A 20,220-nucleotide genomic window follows, 5' to 3' on the forward strand; every position below is an offset into this window, starting at 1 on the left:
GTCTACTGTTGGTACAGTTGGTTGCAAAGTACATTGTCATATAAGAAAACTACCACATATCAACAAGAAAATAATCAGAATTACTGCAGTAAAATAGAGCATGTGTAATTATAGCTCAGCTTTATCATTTTTACTGCACTTGACAAAGAAAATAAAAAATGGTCTAATATCATTGTAAATGAGATAACAATATTAAAAAACACTGTGCTTCAGATGCAATCCAGGCTAATTATAATACCATACTTGAAACAGGCCATCAAACTGAAGCTTAAAGTATTTGCTGATTTAGCCAATCTGTTGCTACACACAATATACTCCATCTATCAATAAAAAAAAGACCTCCACATAACAAATCTCATTTTCCATGAACATTTTTTTCTCTTATCATCCTATATCCCTTGGTGGACTTTTCTCAATCCACAGCATCACCGCAGTGTTCAAAGACCCCAGTGTTCATGCCAACACTCAATACATTACCATGTTGGGTGCTGTGCTGTGAATCATCCACTGCCCAAATAATGTCACATCAGTGGTGGTCCCTACGAGGCCCCTTATATTGATCAAATTCACACATAGTGCCCCTGTATGATGAGTGTATATTTATTATGGCTATTTTTTAAAAGAGAAGACAAACTATACACTTCTGATTCGAATAAATATCTGTACCGAGTTGGTCAATTTCAACAATGTGGTATAAAAGCTGTAACTAGATTCTGAAATTTTGTGAGTTAATATGCCAAAAATATTCCAAATCAAACAAGACAATGGATTTGATTACTGATTACTGGCTATGGAAGAAATTATTTCACCACATCAAACAAAGGAATGCAGAGAGCAGGTTTATAAGCAGCAGCAGTGCTGGTGAATCATGAACAGGCCTGGGTTGTTATGCTCCGTTTTTTCCCTTGAAATGACGGATGCGGTCACGTGACGTGGTTCCTGCAGGAACTCAGACACAGGCACTCCCCTCCGGTGTTGCCATGTCCTCGGTATGTGCTCTATTTTTTGCTGCTGATGCGTTTAAATACATTAATTGTATTTGCATATTAAACTTGGATGATGTGATTTACTTTTATGCTTTTTATTATATTTCCTGGATGAGTTTCTTTACTTTTATAAAATGCCTTAAGTACCATTATTTTAACACTGGCTCTGTATGACACTGTAACTTATATAAGTCACAGAACATGGTCTAATAATTCTCTTTTATTCTTTCTTTATTAAAAGGTTTATAAAACACTGCTGTTGGATTCTTAAATTGGATTAGTGAGATAGTGTTGATTAGGTGTGGATAACAGAATCTCTGGGAGGATTTATATTAATGTACTTGTTATAATATGGTATTATTTCTACAGCAGTTTCGTCTAATTTTCCATATTCTTTCTATAACAGTTCCAATTATGGGGCCTTGTATGGGGAATAATATACATGTAAGGATAATAATAGACTGATTAAAGTATGTCACTGATTTCAGAAAGCTTTGTCTTATCAGTATCATTGATATGCTGATGTCTTCTGGAAGAAGCTGGTTATTCAGCATGGACCGAAATCAGTATGTTAAGTCTAGAGATGATTATTATTTACATTTACATTATTTACTGTCCAGTGTCACCTAAATGAGGATGAGGTTCCCTCCTGGGTCTGGTTCCTTTCAAGGTTTCTTTCTCATATTTTCCTTGCCACTGTCAACTCAGGCTTGCTTATTAGGGATAAAATATAGGGAAAAAAATAGTAACGTTTATGTCAACTTAATGTTAATGTTAACTTTATCAGTTAACTTATATATTTTGCTTTGCTCTATGTTGTCTCTCTATGTTTGCTCTATGTATAGCTACTAAAACAAATGTAATAACAGACACAAACACGTCTCATGGATGTTTCAAAGATTAAGTGTAACTTTAAACAAATAATAGCATGCATCATTCAATTGTTGTAGTATAAAACATACACTATATTGCCAAAAGTTTTGGGGCACTCCTACAAATCATTGAATTCAGGTGTTGTTTTTCAGGAGTTGAGCTTGGCCCCTTCGTTCCAGTGAAAGGAACTCTTAATGCTTCAGCATACCAAGACATTTTGGACAATTTCATGCTCCCAACTTTGCTAGAACAGTCTGGGGATGACCCCTTCCTGTTCCAACATGACTGTGCACCAGTGCACAAAGCAAGGTCCATAAAGACATGGATGGGCGAGGTTGGTGTGGAGGAAATTGACTGGCCTGCACAGAGTCTTGACCTCAACCAGATAGAACACCTTTGGGATGAATTAGAGCAAATTTAATGAGTAGAATTAGAGTGATGAATTATAAATTAGACTGAATTCAATGATTTGGAAGGGTGTCCAAAAACCTTTGGCAATATAGTGTACTTCAAGAGGTACTGTTATAAGAAACTAATCAACCTCCCCGTTGTTGTTTATTTTCCTATATCTTTAGTTTTTTGCGTTGTTTTATTCAGAACGCAATAAAAAAAAACAGTTTAACTATAGGTTGAACTATATGATACTAGCGATGGTGGGATTTTACACATACCTGGCAACCTTGTACGCCTCTACACAGCTCTGCTCTTCATTCACGGGGAGAAAAGATCACAGCCTAAGTCAGGCTACGACTAGACGTATCTCCCGTTTGACTAGTATTGTTGAAATGCCTTCGTCGATAGCAAAGGGAAACAGGTTAATAGCTGTTATAACAAATTAAACTAACGCAATGTTAAGGTTCATTACTGTAGTAAACGCTGTCTCTGCCGAATAGACTAAACTGTCAATAATCAGGACTAGAGCAGTTTAGCTAGCCGGCTAACTACCTGAGCTGGCTGCTTTGATGTGTGCTCTCGGAGGAAAGGTGTCCACTGTGCTGTAGCTGCATGTTTTTCACCTTGACTTGACGTCGACATGGAGCTGTTTCAGGCGAAAGACCATTACATTCTCCAGAGTGGAGACAACGCTCTGTGGTGCAGCCGGAAGGATGGCTCCATGTCCGTGAGACCCGGTAAGTTAATTCAGTGCTGATGTGCAGCTGTTTATAATAAATGTGGCGATTAGGGCTAGTTCAGTTTATCTCTGTATTTCTTGCCAGATTGAAAGTTAGACATATATAATAGACAAGATAAATATCTGGACACTCTACATGGCACACGAAAAGACAGTCATTTACTCCTTTAACGTACTCTTTAGTCGTTTTGCCGAATAAGTCAGTCCAACAACGACTAAATGGCTAGAGTATTTTGGGCCGTCATGTATAGAAATCTATATGTGCTTTCCGTTTTAATGTTTTTTTTTTCCTACACGTATTCCGGTATTTTCCGCCTTCTGTGCTAGGATTGGCTAACACACCTAGAAGCGTCGACCAGTTGAGCAGTTTATTTCGATTGTTTTAAGTTTCACCCAATCGTTGCGCAGGAGGCGGGGTTTGCGCACTAAATAGAGGTGCTAAAAATAACGGGACTGCCCTACTTTTCACGAACGGAAGAGCTGCATCAATGTATTCACTTCAAGCCATCTTCTAAGTCGTCTGAAATTTAAAAGACTTTTATAAAGACGTGCATATTTGAAAGCATGCACACAAAGCGTATGTTTATTGTCACAACATGTAGATTTGTGAATGTGGGACTGAATGTAGAAGGTAGCCCGATGAAATGTCAGAAGAGCAACAAAGCACAGGACAGCTGGAGATGTAGAGATCTGCCAGTTCACACAAGTCCATCATATCACAGCTGCATCTTTTCATCTGAAACCTGTTCATCTCTGGATACTGTAGATTTGTACCTAAGAACTGCTCTTGTAATCATAAAGACTATCCTGTGTTCATCCCACGACCTGTATACTCAGTCTGCTCCTACTGTTTTTACTATTCTACACTGGTGCGCTGTAATGACAGTATAATATACCTTACTGTCTGTTGTCATCCAGAAGAAGATGGCTTCTGTTTTGAGTCTGGATTCTCTGCAATTTTCTGTTGTAACAAGGACGTTTACTTGGCTACGCTCACTTTAGGCTTGCTCATGATTAAAAGAGCCGCACAAATAAAATGGAGCTGCAGTCCTCTCAGATCTACAGATCTCAGTGGGAAACACAGATAAGGCATGGACATGTGGTTAGACATCGCAACCCTAAACATCTCACATAAATCTCTGAGGTTTCTCTGTGGCTTCAGTCTTTTGTCCAAAGTTTGAGATGTCACAGATAATGGTGAACACTTTTCAGTGTCCTATAGATGAAGTAAGTGCTCATGTTATTGTGGTGACAGAAGTAATATCCAAAGAAAGGTTAAAGATGATACAGATTTTGGACCAGGAAATGCTACCCAGTCAATCAGTGTTCACTGATCAGTGTCATCTGGGTCACATGGGAGGTATGGTGGTTTAGTTGATAGCACCTTTGTCTTGCACCTTCAGGGTTCAATTCCCACCTCTGCCACATGTGTTTTCGAGTTTGCATGCTTTCTCTGTGCTTCAGGGTACTCTGCCACTAAGCTACTACCAAGATGTCGTAGCTTAGTGGTTTAGGTGTTGGACTAGTGATCGGAAGATTGTGACTTCAACTCCCAGGTCCACTAAACTGCCACTGCTGGGCCCCTGAACAAGGCCCTTAACCCTCAATTGTTCAGTTGTATAAAATGAGATAAAATGTAAGTCGCTGTGGATAAGGGCGTCTGCTAAATGTAAACGTAAATATATGTTGTAAAATCTCAGAATTGTCAGTACCTCAAAACTGAACAGAAAGCCCTTGCCTGCCCCTTTTTTTTTATCTGAAATACTAGATGTCTATCTATATCTGTTTTTTTCCTGTTTGAATGGTGAAAAGATAACTGTAGTGCTGCCAAAGATGATGTCATTTTGTTACATGAGCAGCTCATTTTGTCCAACCATTTTGTCCAAGTTGACTTTGCGCTTATGTGTAGTTTTAATATCGTGTTGCCGCAAGTAACGTTTAAATTCCATGAATAATTATTCAGATGTTCTCTGTCCTGATATTTAAATTGAACCCATGGGTTAATTGTGGGGAAAAATGGTGCAGGGAAAGCAATCAGGAATAATATGCATTTGAATGACCAGGAGGACAGTAACATTAGAGTTTGCATGGTTATGCTTCTTAGTGCAGTCAATTGTTCATGACTGGTATAGAGACCTGGTGCCAAAGCCCTGTTAGGATGTGAATGAGTCGACTCTGGGCTCTCTGGCCTTTACCTTGTGTGTGCAGCCAAGCTGAGCCGGGTTAGGGTTGCAGCACTGTTTCATTATTTAATTGGAAAAGGGTTTCCACTGTTTGCGTGGATCACTGACACCGACTTGTTTGAAAGAATTCTTGATTTTATATGCAGGTATACACTAGACATCGGTTTCTATGATTGTCAGAGAGTAGCAGTAGTTTGTCATTTAACAACCTGGATACAAACTAATGTATTCATAAATTGTATGCAGAAGCATTTACACATGAAACATGGTATTAATGGAAAGCCAGTTATTTCAGAGAAAAGTACACTACAAAAGTGTGACTCACTAATCGCACTTCAGTTGACTAGCTTCAGATCATACATTTATGTGGTCAAGTTTAAACTGTTCATTTAATTCAATTGTACACATGTGTTAACAGAACAAAAATTGTGTTAACAGAAACTCGTTTCTGTGGTTGTATCATCTGCTGGTTATTCTGTTCTGTGTTTCAGCAACTGACCTGCTACTAGCTTGGAATCCCATATGTTTGGGACTGGTGGAGGGCGTTATTGGAAAAATCCAACTTCATGCTGGTAAGATAAATGGCGACATTGTTTTTGTTTAGGAACTGAAAGAGGAAATTAAGTTGGTACACTTCCACCGGGACTTGACTATCCTGATTGATAACTGCACTATTCCTGGATAAGTTCCTGTTTTGTGTTGTTGCTTTGCATGGACTGTGGCCATTATGTAAAACAGCGTAACGATTCAACGGTTAGTCTACAAAGAAGAGCAAAATAATGAATGTAGGGAAGGTGGAATTTCATGGTCTTTGATTATGCCATTGATTCTTTTGTTTGCTGCATAAATTTGATGTGAACATGTTAAATAGTCTAACAGCCACCTGCTGTGAGAGGCATTCAACTAGAACTAGGTTAAACAAAAAAGGCACCTCCTATTGTGTATTATGCCAAGGATTTAAATATTCTGCCTGAGATTGAGTTTTAATAACTGCAGGTAGGTTTTTGTTCATTCTATGAAGCATGTACTGAACAGTGAGCAATATTCAGACTGAAAAGCAAGTGCTTAGTTGTCTCTGGTCCACAGAAAATGTTTTAGATTTCCCTGCTGGAAATTGTTAATGAAAAGGTTCTTGGGTTTCTGAAAAGGATCCTGCAGACTAATTGCACCAGTTTGCTCTTCTTTATGTTACAACTGGGTCGGGTAAGTTACTTTGCTAGGTGGAAAAAATAATAACTCAAAGTAAACTGAAAGATTATTTTGATCAACTGTAATCATTTACAAAACTCAAAGAGAGGGAAGATATTTAGAGATGGAGTATTCCCTCCACCAACTCAGTGCATCTCAACTTTAGGAGACAAAGGCCAATAATTGTGTTTAGAAAGAGAAACAATGCAATCAGTTGCCAGGAGAAACACACCATCTGGACTCATTTACAGAGTCCTAAATAATATATATGTATTTGACCTTCCTCTGCAGGACTCAGATCAGTATTAGCAAATCCTCACTTCTAGGTTCTGCATTCTGAGATTAACAGCATACTCTATTTTCAATTCCACTTAAACTATACATGAAACTTTGCCAAGAGACGTATAATGAGAAGTTCAGTTTCATGCAGCAGAGTTCAGGTGATGTGTTTATCCTGTTAAACTGATTACTGAACACTTGGTTTCTCTTTCTGGACACAATTATTGTTCATTAGACCCCACAGCCCTGTTCAATTGTTGGTCAGAAGGTGTTGATTAATTTAGTGCTGACGGTAAATGTGCTCACTGTAATACGTTATTGTTTCTGTAATAACAGCTCATTCACAGGGGCTTGTATAGTGGACGCTCCACATAATCTAAGCCTAACAGTAAGCCAGTTGTAAATAATCAGGGATATGTTGAAGCTTGGAGACATTTATTTAACATTTATGGTAGAAGTCTCCTGTGTCAGGGCTTTGTCGCCATACAGGGTTATTTCTACAGGTTTTTTGGCACAGGACAGTTTTGCACATACCATCATGTTTTATTCCTTACTTGTCTTGACTAATCCACATCTTGCTGAAGCGCCCGTGTAGTCGTCACTTTCGCTGAGAGCATTTCTCACAGGGGTGACTCATCAGCACTGGCCAGCAATTTCTCTCTGTGACTGGGAAAGGATGCCGTCACAGGGTGTGGAATGTAAGGAAGCTCTTAAGCATGACGCACCCCTTTTCCTTTCCCCTGCAGACTTTCCTCTTGGCCTGATACTGATTCGCCAGAAAGCACTTGTGGGTTTACTGCCAGGAGAACACAAGGTGTACAAGATCACAAAAATAACCGTTATCCCACTCTCAGATGATGAACCACAGGATCTGGAATTAGAGGTGAGGAGTAGTCTCAAGTTAAAATGAAGCACATGCAGAACATTTTCTCTATTTGTTTCTTCTGTTTTCAAAGAGCCTGTGTTGTTTTAATGTTCCTTTTCTCTGAACATGTTGGTAGAATTCAGCTTTAGTTCTCCCTGAGAGCTGAGTAGACTCCTATCTCATTCCCTATTTATAGTGCGCCCTTCATCTTTATTATACGCAGATTAGAAGACATTCGACCGAAGGCTCCTAAGTGAAATAGCATTCAGTCGATATCAGCTAGGTTATTTAGAGGATGTGAGGTGGTGTGTGTGTGTCTCGAAGGTCATCCTGAAGAAGCAAGATGTTTCTAAGGTGTCAATCTCTCAAGAGAGCTTCTCGGAAAAGATGGTTTGCTCACGTAAGTGAAGCTGTCTGAGACTTCGTCAGCTGTTTGAGAATCTGTAATCATTCCTCTGGTGCTCTGTCAGTATCTTCAACCACATACCACAGAATGATTATTCTGATATGTAGCAATGTTAGTCCTCCCCCTGGATAGCTAATATGGATGTTTTTTAGCTTGTATCTGTTTGAGAATCTAGATTTTCTCTTAGAAATGTATATAGTTAGTCAGACCAGCTTTAGATCAGATTTCCATCGCTTGTAATCATTGCACATGGATTCATTAGAAGGGTAGAAGTATTGTTGTGCTCCTTATAGAATCCTTCAGACAATAAATATATTGTCATTGTCTGTGAAAACCTATCGGAGGTCACTGTGGATGAATTCTGGCCAAAAAAAGGTGAAAGTTGGGTTTTGACCAAAATTAGTTTAACAATGTAATTCAACATAAATAATTAATAAAACAAAAATATATTTGAATAAAATGACATGGAAATTAGAACCATTTTATTTAGGTTACTTTCATTGATGGGACTGAACCTACTTGCAAATATCACATTATATAAGGAGCCAGTTTAACAACCGCAGCGGAAAGAACTTGTCAATTTGCCTAAAGATATGAAAAACCTTGCTAACTATAGCATTTCCTCACACCATGATGCACTTGTGTCACTCATGATCATGAATAGTTAGCGTACTGAATAGTGTCATAGCAAACCTGACATAAGCTTGAATATATTCAGTTTGTGATCAGACTGACTGACAAAATGTCCATGATGCTCTTGTGCTGTCATATCATAAAAACACCTTCTATAAAGATGACCGCAGTGTAAAACAGTGTTTTAAAAAAGTTAATTAATTAGCAATTATTAGCACTGATACTAGACCATTTGAAAGGGGAGATGGCGATATGGCTGAGGTTCAAATGGTGTTTGTGAAGTTTACCTCAGGTGATGAGACAGGGACAGATGTGGAGCACATCACAAATGATAATGCATTTTCCAATGTATACATGTAATTCGTTAAAAATGTTTTACTTTTTATAGTAGAAAATGTCAAGGTTTGACCATGTGAATGGTTTTCTCAGGCTGCCACACATCTTAATAATACCATGATCATGTGGTTTCATTTGCTGTGTAAGTGAGATTAATGATTCAGATGTGGTCAGCATGGTTTTGCTTCTCTTTATCTTTTATAGCTTTGTAAGAAGCACCACTTTGGGATCAACAAACCAGAGAAAATTACCCAGTCTCCAGATGAGTCTAAGTTCCTGCTGAAGACTTTGAGTCAAATCAAGTCCAATGTTGCTGTTCCCATCAAGAAAAAGGTTAATGGCTGTTTTTACAGAAGTTTATACATTTAGAAATATGTTTATTTTGAAGTAATAGTGTATTTCTTTCTGTATGCCATTTTTTTTACATTTTCAAAAGTAACCAGTCATCCAGTTGGTCTCCTAATCTTTTGGTTTTGATAACATCAGTATCAGTATCACATTAATCATGCCACAGGCCTATGTTTAATGGATATTTATTTAATTCCAACCAGCTTATGTGCTTATGTTTTTCAGGTCAAAGAGAACAAAGAAAAGGAGCGTTTGGAGAGGAGACTGCTTGATGAGCTCTATAAGATATTCATGGACTCTGATTCCTTTTACTACAGCCCCACTTATGATCTTACGAATAGTGTACAAAGACAGGGAGCCTCAGAAAAGTCTGATCTGCCCCTGTGGAAACGGGTGAGGGGCCTCTTTGTCCTGGACAATGTCAGGATGTTCCACATTACACACCATACACTGACAAATAACAAATAGCGCTAGATTTTCCACATTCGAAGTCAAAGTGCTATATGTACAAGTTAGATAAGACATTCCAGGTTTTATCTTTGTATTCCCTTTTTCCTGTCAGGCTATGGTCAGTGTATGCCACATTTACTACTAAAGGTTAGGAGATTCAGTGAAAAATCTGACTAACTGCATAAATATTCCTATTAAAAAGACAGATTAGTATATGGAGGAGGCTAGCAGACTACTTTTTATTTGGTCTGAGCTCTGCCCCTTCACCTTATAAGGCAACTCGTATAGCTTGCATACTTCCATCAGAGGGTGTGGTGTGGGTTTAATAGGTGGAGATGGGTTATTAATATTTGTATTGCAGTTTCAGCAAAGGGTTTAAACATTTCATCTGCTCCTTTGCTGAAATAATGCTGTCATTTTACTTCCACAGGTTGATGACAGATTCTTCTGGAATAAACACATGATACAGGACCTAATTAACCTGCAGGTGCATACTAGCACATTTAAATGCACTTTATTTAGAATACACCATTGCAATGCAACAAAAAGTAAAGGCCAAACTTTGAATGCACTATATTACAGGTTCCTGAGGTGGACTTTTGGGTGGTGCCCATTATCCAAGGCTTTGTGCAGGTAGAGGAGCTGGTGGTGAACTACAACGAGAGCTCAGATGAGGAAAAAAGCAGCCCAGAGACACCACTGCAAGAGCAGCACACCTGTGTGGACGACATTCACCCTCGCTTTACGGTGGCTCTCATTTCCAGACGCAGCCGTCACCGCGCTGGTAAAACGCATTTAAAGATTTAAAGTGTGACATTTAAATGTGAATTGAAACTTCTGGCCCAGATCTGGTGCTCCTGACACTGCAATCTGTAAGGACTGTAAGGTGATCGTGTGTAACCTGAGCTTTCTGGTTCTAGGCATGCGCTACAAACGGAGAGGAGTGGATGCTGATGGACATGTGGCCAACTATGTGGAGACAGAGCAGCTAATCCACGTGCATAATCACACACTGTCATTCGTGCAGATACGAGGCTCCGTCCCAGTGTTTTGGAGCCAAGCTGGGTACCGCTACAATCCCAGACCACGTCTAGAGAAAGGTATGCTATGGATGAACATTCATCAGGCTCACCATGAAACAATAAAGCCTAGTGTGAAATCACAATAAATTAGTGGCAGATAAATAAAATATAACTCTTTATGTTGGTAGAAAGTCATTGTTTTTGTTGCAGAATCATCGATTAATGACATTCGTCCTGTTACACTAAACGCTTCATCTGAGAAACATTTCCTGTTTTTATTTCCAATTGTTTTACAGGAGAGAAAGAAACCACTCCCTATGTCTCTTTGCACTTTGAGGAGCAACTTAAAATTTATAAAAAACTGGTAAGACCTGCTGATGGATAATGAAGTCAGAAAGAGGAGAAGGGATGATGATGTTAAAAGAGAGAAATTATGCAACTGATGTGTGAACTTATAAATATACACTGTGAACTTATGAATATACATACAGAATAGATGTATTCTGATCATTCAGTGATTGGACTGATAATACTTTATTTATTTCACCAGGTCATTATCAATCTGGTGGACCAGAATGGGCGTGAGAAGTTGATTGGTGATGCATATCTTAAACAGGTGCTGCTCTTCAACAACCCCAACTTAACCTATGTCTCATTCGACTTCCATGAGCACTGGTGAGAATACATATTACATGTTGCTTTTCTATGTTATTCTAAGTTAAGTCTGCAGATATGAAACAAAATCATCTGGAGAAATATGTGACCCAGTTATTTTTTTAATAACTATATGACACTATATTAATTTCATTTAATTTCTGTCTCAGAGACTGTTGTTTCTGTAACAGTGCTGGAGTTTTTTGCCATATCGTGACTTCCTGACTTTTTAAAAATGAGTAAACATGCAGACTTAGTCAGGCACTGCCTTTCGTATGAATATATTGTAGCAGCATGGACTAGATTAAGATGAAGAACTGTGTGTAGTTAATCTTGTAAATGAACACGGGATCCTTTTTTCAGTCGAGGGATGAAGTTTGAGAATGTCCAGACACTCACAGACGCCATCTCTGACATCATCACAGACATGCGATGGGGATGGTCAGTATATATATATATATATATATATATTTTTTAATTTTAAAGTGCCTATGAAATAAAAAATAGGTATTTTATTTAGTTTTTTTCTTAGTTGCAAACTATATAAACTGTATACCCGGAAATATTAAAAAGTGGAACATACATAGTTAATGTTAATTTTTCAGTTTGCCATATTGACAAAGTTGTTTCCTTGGAGCTTAGAGTTAAGTTCTCAGCCGAAATTAGATTATGACCTTTGGTTTTGTTTTTGGGAGGGTGTGGCATATATGGAAAGCTATTTGTTGTCTCAGGTCAAGTACTTCTATTGATCCCGTCCTAACAAGCTAATGCAAATGGATAAGGGCTCACCATACAGAATGGTGTGTATAAATCAATATATCTGTCTCCTAATGAACTAGAGTGCTGATTATGTATCTCCTATAGGGTGGACCAAGCAGGAGTCATCTGTACACAAGATGGCATTTTCCGAATTAACTGCATGGACTGCCTGGACAGGACTAATGTAGTTCAAGCAGCCATTGCGCGTGTGGTCATGGAAAAGCAGGTGTGTAAAACTGCTATTGTGTTGGTATGTCAAAGAACTATGGTTCTGTAACTCTATCCAGTACTACACTGAATGCCATATTATCCTTCCGTGTTGTATCGGTGATTCTCCTGAACCATGCTGCTCTTTACATGTTCGTAAGAGTATTTTGTTTCTGTTCTAGTTGAAGAAACTGGGGGTGATGCCCCCAGAACAGCCACTGCCCCTCAAATGTTACAGGATCTACCAGGTGATGTGGGCCAACAACGGAGACACCATTAGCCGCCAGTATGCTGGCACAGCTGCTTTAAAGGTAACTCACAGGGATGACTGGATGTGAGTCACTAGGTTTATGTGGACTGTCTCTTTCTGTTTATCTGTTCCTAATACAATATATGCAAATATTTTAAAATACAAAAAAGACATAAAAGTAAAATTTATGTAATTAGCATATTTTCACCTAATACACTCATTTTTAAACTTCATAAATGTAGTTTGGTTCTTTAAAAAAAAAAAAGCTTTATCTACTGGGGATTAAAGTCATCTTGCCTACTAGGATAGTCTTAATTTTTTTTGGCCCGATGAAGTCAAAGCTGCGCCATGTTGTTTTTGTGGGAAGATTTTCATACAACTCAGTTGTAAGCTTCTTATTTATGAAGCTAACACTTTTGAAAGTTGATAGCATTGAAGTTTACTTTATGAATGTCTTATTTGTCATGTCTAACCACTGGCAGCATAACTGTGGAAACTCTTAATGTATTGTGTAGGGCGATTTTACACGCACAGGAGAAAGGAAACTGGCTGGTGTGATGAAAGACGGAGTGAACTCAGCCAATCGCTACTATTTAAACCGATTCCGTGATGCATACAGACAGGCTGTAATCGGTGAGGATAAAAATATACTTGATCTCATTAGCTGATGTGCATTTGTATATCTGGTCCTGATCTGGACATCTCCACATCCTCTTTTTACTCTGCAGATCTCATGATGGGGCTCCCTGTTACTGAGGACTTGTATTCTATCTTCAGCAAAGAGAAAGAGCATGAAGAGAAAGAGAAAGAGAGCCAGAGAGGAGCACAGGAACAGGTCAGCCTCCTCCTCCAGACATACATGCAGCTACTGCTGCTAGATGATGAGAAGTTCCATGGAGGCTGGGCCCTTATTAACTGCGACCCCAGGTAAATCAAGCACCTTTATTTATCGCAGTATTTAACATTGCTTATGCCTTTTTTTCTTTCATAGCCCTGCATTGTTTTGGAAAAACAGGAGACCAGACAATAACTATGTAAGAGAGTAGGGTGTTGAACCACCAAACCACAGTATTAGATTTTTTTCCTTTCAAATCAGTGTTAAAATTCGCAGATGATGTTTATCCAGAGTAATATTCGAAGCAACAATGTGAAATTTAGCATTATTTGGGACAAAACAAGGAATTTAAATATTTATTAAATGTCAATGTGAATGCACTTTTGTGTACTCTTTTTCAGTCTAATGGCAGTGGCACGAAGGTACTTGTACTCATGTATTTTAACAGCTGCCTTGGGTGACGGAGTTGTTATATTTTCTTACATCTTTTGGTCCTAATGATGTCTAAATGATTTTGTAATCTTAACAAATGTTGGTCAGGCTGGTCGGCACTTCTGTTCCTGTTATTAACCCATATTATGACATGAGATTCTTACCCGAGTCAATATACTTATTTGTTTTAACTATATCTCAGGTCAAAATGTGGTCCTGTAAATGGGTTCTTTCTCATTAGTACATGTCAAGAGAACTTCTTGTCACTGTATATGAATGGTTTCCATTTTCAAGCATAATTGGTGTAGGTTTTCTGGAGGGAAATTGGAACATTTTTTGACTTGACTGTCTTTTTGTTGTTTCTCAATAGTCTGATTGATGCCACACACAAAGATGTGGACGTTCTATTACTGCTGTCCAACTGTGCATATTACGTTGCTTAGTAAGTGCTTACATTTTGTCTAACGATTGATAGTTTGCCACAATTTTTAGCCAAGAAGTCTCATCTCTCTTCTTTCCCCTTTCAGCTATGATGAGGAGACAGATAAAGTTAACCAGTACCAGCGTCTTGGTTTAGAAGGCTTGGAAAAGATTGAAATAGGTAGGTACTTACAGGGGAATGTATTTGATTTTTTTTTATTTTATTTATGTGTGCCACATAGGTTTATTTGTGTGCCACTCTGACTGGCATGTTTGTTTATAATGGTTTTTGTCTTCAGGCCCAGAGCCTACTCTCTTTGGCAAACCCAAATACTCCTGTATGCGACTGCATTATACCAATGGGGAGACTAGTGGCTATTTCCACACGCTGAGGGCCGTCACACGGAACCCAGAAGATGATGGAAAAGGTACAAGACCATTTTTTAGATGATACTAAATTATAATCTGGAACTAATGTAGATTATTATAAGTGTGAGTGTGTGTTTGCAATTATTGTTAAGTTTTCAGATGTATTTGCCATTTGGTTTACATTTCAGACACCCTGCAGTGTATAGCAGAGATGCTCCGTATAACTAAACAAGCTATGGGTCTCGACTTGCAAGTCATTGAGAAGAAATTGGAAAGGTAAAAAGACTTCTGTTTTTACGATAATTCTGTGGTAACTCCAGCAGTAACATCATTGTCTTCCAAAGTAGAATTTCTTATTTGTTTTACTTTTGACTTATTTTTTTTTTTAAGGAAGCACAGCAAACCTCATGAAGACATCCTGGGCATACAGGGAAAAGCCACTGAGCCAGCACTTGGCTCAGGCTTAGCTCAGGGCAAAAGTTTCTTCTTGAACAAATTCTCATCCTTAAATCAGAAAGTAAAGCAGACAAAAACTAACGTAAACATTGGAAACTTCAAGCCGCTAGGCAGACTAGAGGTGAAGGTAAACTTCCTAAAGCCCAACATGAAGGTGAACCTTTGGAAATCAGACAGCAGTTTAGAGACTTCTGATGGCAATCCAGGCCCTGGAGCTATGAAGGACCTTTGTAATGACCGTTCAGATCTAGAGATCTCTGACGACTCTGACTCTTATAACTCAGATGAGCAGCCATGCTCAGGTTCCCTGGAGAATGTTGACTATGTACTTCCCAGTTGTGGAATTGTAGCATCTGCACCTCGACTTGCCAGCCGGTCCCAGTCCATTGGAAGTGTTGAAATTGCTGTTCCCTCTATTATTCGTGTCACAAGTTGTGAGAACAAGTTAGGGGACAGCTTGTCTGTTGAACCCAACTCTCAGTCCCCTGGTACAGCCTCAGAAGCAGAGGAGGCCATCTTGATTGACTTTGGGACACCAATCGATGCTTACTGCCACCAATTTGTCCAGGATGCCCAGACCAAACCGGTAGAAGTGTTCGAAGAACGCCCAGTCCTGCCAGCAAAACCACAAGTACCTGAGGGTCTCAAAGCTCCTCCAGATTCAGGCTCAAAGCCAGAAACCTCAAATACCCAGCAGCAGCAACTTCCTCGTCCATCTCAGCTCGATGTGGAGCCTTCCATCTCAGGAGGAAAACTCCTCACCGTCCAGCCCCCAGGTTCTGCCGCATCATGTAGCTCCCAAAAGAGCCTTGGCTCCATCTTGGAAGGGAGTCTAGGACCTTCTCCAGCAGACAGTAACGGAAGTCGTGTGGTGTCCCCCTTTGCTAAGATTAAGAGCTCTGTAGTGCAAGTGGCTAACATGACGCAGGCCGGACTCACTCAAGGTATAAATTTTGCTGTGGCGAAAGTTCAAAAAAGTCCAGAGCCTGAAGCTGTCAATGAAACACAGCAGAATGAATTGCGAGCTATGTTTACACAGTGCCAGACTAGGATCATTCAGATATAACGTGTTTGTTTGGCCTCATACAGATGCATTTTTAGTGTAGATTGTGACTTCTAGCACAGTAGCAGTAGCATAAGTTTGCACAAAAAAAAATGTACAGTCAATTACTCCATATTTCCGCTCCAGTTAATGTAACTGATGTTTACAGCCAGTGTTGTGTAGTATATATAGTATACCTAAGCTTAACCTGACTGTGCCCTTATTGCGAGTAAAATCCTTAACATTACATTAACTATACATTGCTGGTTTTGCATGTTGAGAAATCTTAGGTAGATTGGGGCAAGCAAGTCTTATTGCATGTCGAGAGTCAAGATCTAGTTTAGTCACGTGTGACACCTGCTGTGCAGTACTCTTCTTTGCATCTGTCGTTGTAGCTATAGCCGAACCGTGTAATTAAAAACAAAAAAAACTCAGTCAGGCTCTAATAATATCTATTTGATGGGCAGCTCAGTATTAGACATTAGAAAAGGAGGAATGTAAACAAAGCTCCATATAAAGAATTGTATCTGTTGTGTTACATGTCAATAGAAATATACCAATGTTAGGACCAGAATTCTACTTTATACTCTATGGTAAAATATTGTCCAGTAAACTATTGAGTCTTCAGAAGTAGGGCCTTCCACTTCATATATTAAATAGAATACATATATTTGCATAAAATTTAGCGATTGCAATGATGGGAAAGTCACTTGACCTCAAAGTCCTTACTAACATTTCATTTCTTTTTTTTTTTTTTTTTATTATTAACTGTTCAATTTGAGAGTTTGCATAAGGTACAATAAGTAGATCCATCAAAACTTGAATGTTAAATTATTGATAGTAAACAAGTAAGAAGTGGAATATTAGATCAAAAGTGCAGACTCCGGTGGAAGACTGCCTTTCTCTTCTCCTTGCTTTGGATTTTAATGTAATGTACATTGTGCTAAATACAGTACTGATTTTATTTCTAATGCTGCTGAAAACGCTACAACTTGGTAACAAGATTCATAAGCAAATTACTTATTGTACCTTTAATCGTGTGGGGAAAATATACTTAAAATTATTTCTTACTTATTAATTATTAGATTATGCAAAGAACCTGCTTAGGGGTTTTTTCCCCCCAGAAATGCTGTAGGATAATGGTAAAGTGGTCAGTGTCTTAAATTATACTTGTATAAAATGTTTCATTCTAACAGAAGGGTTTATTTACAAAGTGAACCTGCATCAAGTATTTGCTTGACAAATATATTTTGATATTCAAACTATATATATATATATATATATATATATATATATATATATATATATATATATATATATATATATATATGTATATATGTATATGTATATATGTATATGTATATATGTATATGTATATATGTATATGTATATATGTATATGTATATATGTATATGTATATATGTGTATATATATATATATATATATATATATATATATATATATATAAACTCCACAGGTATCTGTGTATAAGGTTAAATGAGTAATAATATGTGTATATATGATTACATACAGTACTTTGACTGCTTTAAGCTATTATTTGATGCAGGTCAGGTGTAAAGGACCCAGGCCAAACATAAAAACACTGTAAAATGCTTTTTGCACTCTTATTTATATCAAGAATCTTATCATATTATTAGGTGCAGGTATTTTTGACCGGTATGACTTTATATTTAATGTCATTTTTCATTGTTATTCAGGTTATTTTTGCTGCATCTTGAGTGTAAGAATTTCTGGTTTTGTCACGTCAATAACATGTTCATTGATATGTTCATTCTCAGGCTTGATGTATGACCATTAGCACGCTTTAAATGACTTTAAAGCAGGCGATCAGTACTGTTTGAGGTGGTACCTGAAATTCACCACACTTGTTTTTTTATGGGAAATTTGAATTAGATATAAATTATGTACATGTGTCTAAATTTAAAGGGACACTCCAGAGGGGAAAAAAATCAGCAGTGCAACCATTTATCTATTTTTTCTAAACACATCTACTCCCTTCTCTTTTAGTGGTAACTCAATCACCAGAGTAAGAACCCATCCTGTTGACTCTCTAGACAATTAAAGAGAATTTAAAATTTATCTATATTGGCGGAAATCAAGTGTTTATCGTTATTAGCATGTTTGAGAGCTCACTTGAATTGTATTGGTTTAATCCAAACCTATAAAAATAAAACCTAAAAAATATCAATATAGGATATTTTTGTACACATTTAACTAATGTACCATTTATTTTAATAGCTGGATTATGTGCATAAAATCTCTAGCTAGCTACACACAACATTAGACTCCTCAGTTTGAGGGAGCAAGATCTTTTTTTTCTCTCTAGTTTGCATTTAGTCGTATAAAGATGGAAGCTGGTTTCCAGACGTTTCTCTGCACTCGCCTTTAGTTTTCATCTATTTGTATTTAGCTGCAAATCTTGTTCCATAATCAGAACAATCAAGCTATGCTGCTTATATTAATGCTAGAGGTATTTTTGGATGTTTGCAGTGAGGATTCTTAATCATTGATTACATTTGTAGAGTAACAATGCTCCAATAATGACAATTATTAATTCTGCTAAAACGATGAGATGTGAGTGTGCTACAGAATAACATGCAACATCCCTTCAATAATAGTGATATACCAGAATGCTCCTTTAAATAATATGCATACTAAAAAGTTTGTGCTTTAGGCAGCCATGAAGATGCGAAAGGCTCACCTTGTCTCTGTGACTCATGATGACAGCTGATAATTACAGCATGCTTGACAATGTGTAGGTCGCTCAAGCAAAATTGTTTCTTTTTTTAATATAAATTGCATCTTGAGGATCAGACAGTATAGTAGCGAGTTAAATGTTCCAGTTTTACTTAAAGGCAGACCAGAATTATGTGGATATCCCAATACTACTTATTATATACAGTAAGTCTGCCATGTAGCATAAACTGGGCTTATATGAAATCTTAAAATCAATCGGGAATAGACCACAGATGATTTGCATTGCATGGCTCAAGTTCGTTAAGGACTGTTGATCACAAGCTGGCCAGTGGCTGCCATTTGGTCTGCACAGAGCCCACAAGATGGTTCCCTGTCACCATGGGTATTATGTTTGTCCTGGTCACCAGATGCTCACCTGTGCACCCCCAGGTCTGATTGTTTTGGGTCCCAGTAACCCAAAATCTTGGCACTGTATTCTTTTTCGGACAACTTACATTGTGATATTGAGTATCGCTCTTTATCTGACCACACCCCTCAGATCTGGTCATTAAGCGGTAGCCCTGCTCGGTCCTGCTAGCCTTGAGGGTCATGAAAACAGTTTTTCGATCCATGTAGGAGAGACAGTTATATAACTCATGTTCATATAATACATGGTCATCTCAAGCCTGAGGGAGGATGGATGAGTCTATTATGAACCGCATTATTTGGGTTTTGTTTTATGATTAATGGTTACATTCTCCACTAATTCATATGCTGTTTTTAATTACTGTAATTTTTCAAACGCAAATTAGGTATCGACTTCAAGCCATACAACTGACATTTTACCAATAACTGTAGCATCATTCTGACTGTCTTAATATTAACATGTTGGTTATAATACAGATATGATGCGTGTTGGTAAATGGGATTTGCTTATAAGTTTTAGTTATTTCTTTAGGAATTTGAGATGGCATGCACTGGACTTGAATTTATCCTAATGCAGTTCTAATCATTTAGAGTATTCGTACAAGGCAGTGGTACATAGATGTAAACCTATTCTAAGAACAGTTCTGTGCAAGTAAACATTCCTGTTGTTTCATTTCTTTTGTATTTTCTATGCATAAAGAGATGCACCTTCCTTGTTTTTGTTCACAAAATCTCCTGAAAGGACCATACTTTCACAAAGTGCTTTGGAATCCATGTATAATTTGCCATTACCACTTTGTCTCATAACTGACGTGTATAACCGGATTGTTTTTTTTTTATTATTATAATCTATAAAAATGTTTTGACTTAAGTGTTATGCATCATTTAAACACTTTTCAGCATCCTGTGTTCGTGTGTACGAATGACTTCTTCCACACAAGTGTGAGATATTTTCATTCTGTCCCCAGACTT

The 20,220-nt window shown here is 37.9% G+C and overlaps 1 protein-coding gene across 2 annotated transcripts; it reads left to right on the top strand.

Moving 5' to 3' along the window:
- The first annotated feature begins 2,556 nt into the window (after positions 1 to 2,556).
- On the top strand, positions 2,557 to 17,383 carry inpp5f (inositol polyphosphate-5-phosphatase F). 2 transcript variants are annotated; one of them, XM_058386269.1, is made up of 21 exons: positions 2,557 to 2,989; positions 5,666 to 5,746; positions 7,388 to 7,524; positions 9,086 to 9,214; positions 9,455 to 9,622; positions 10,110 to 10,166; positions 10,262 to 10,463; positions 10,600 to 10,779; positions 10,998 to 11,065; positions 11,252 to 11,376; positions 11,719 to 11,796; positions 12,220 to 12,340; positions 12,504 to 12,632; positions 13,087 to 13,204; positions 13,300 to 13,498; positions 13,808 to 13,828; positions 14,209 to 14,280; positions 14,366 to 14,439; positions 14,558 to 14,686; positions 14,816 to 14,903; positions 15,018 to 17,383. In XM_058386269.1, the coding sequence occupies exons 1-21, from the start codon at positions 2,893 to 2,895 to the stop codon at positions 16,147 to 16,149; spliced, it is 3,405 nt and encodes a 1,134-aa protein (XP_058242252.1). In that variant the 5' UTR covers positions 2,557 to 2,892; the 3' UTR covers positions 16,150 to 17,383. The 2 variants fall into 2 exon arrangements, with proteins under 2 accessions (XP_058242252.1, XP_058242253.1); XM_058386270.1 differs by lacking the exon at positions 13,808 to 13,828 and having other exon boundaries at positions 2,558 to 2,989.
- Positions 17,384 to 20,220: the final 2,837 nt, after the last annotated feature.

This window comes from Hemibagrus wyckioides, linkage group LG03 (assembly GCF_019097595.1).
Source record: "Hemibagrus wyckioides isolate EC202008001 linkage group LG03, SWU_Hwy_1.0, whole genome shotgun sequence".
Taxonomy (NCBI): domain Eukaryota; kingdom Metazoa; phylum Chordata; class Actinopteri; order Siluriformes; family Bagridae; genus Hemibagrus; species Hemibagrus wyckioides.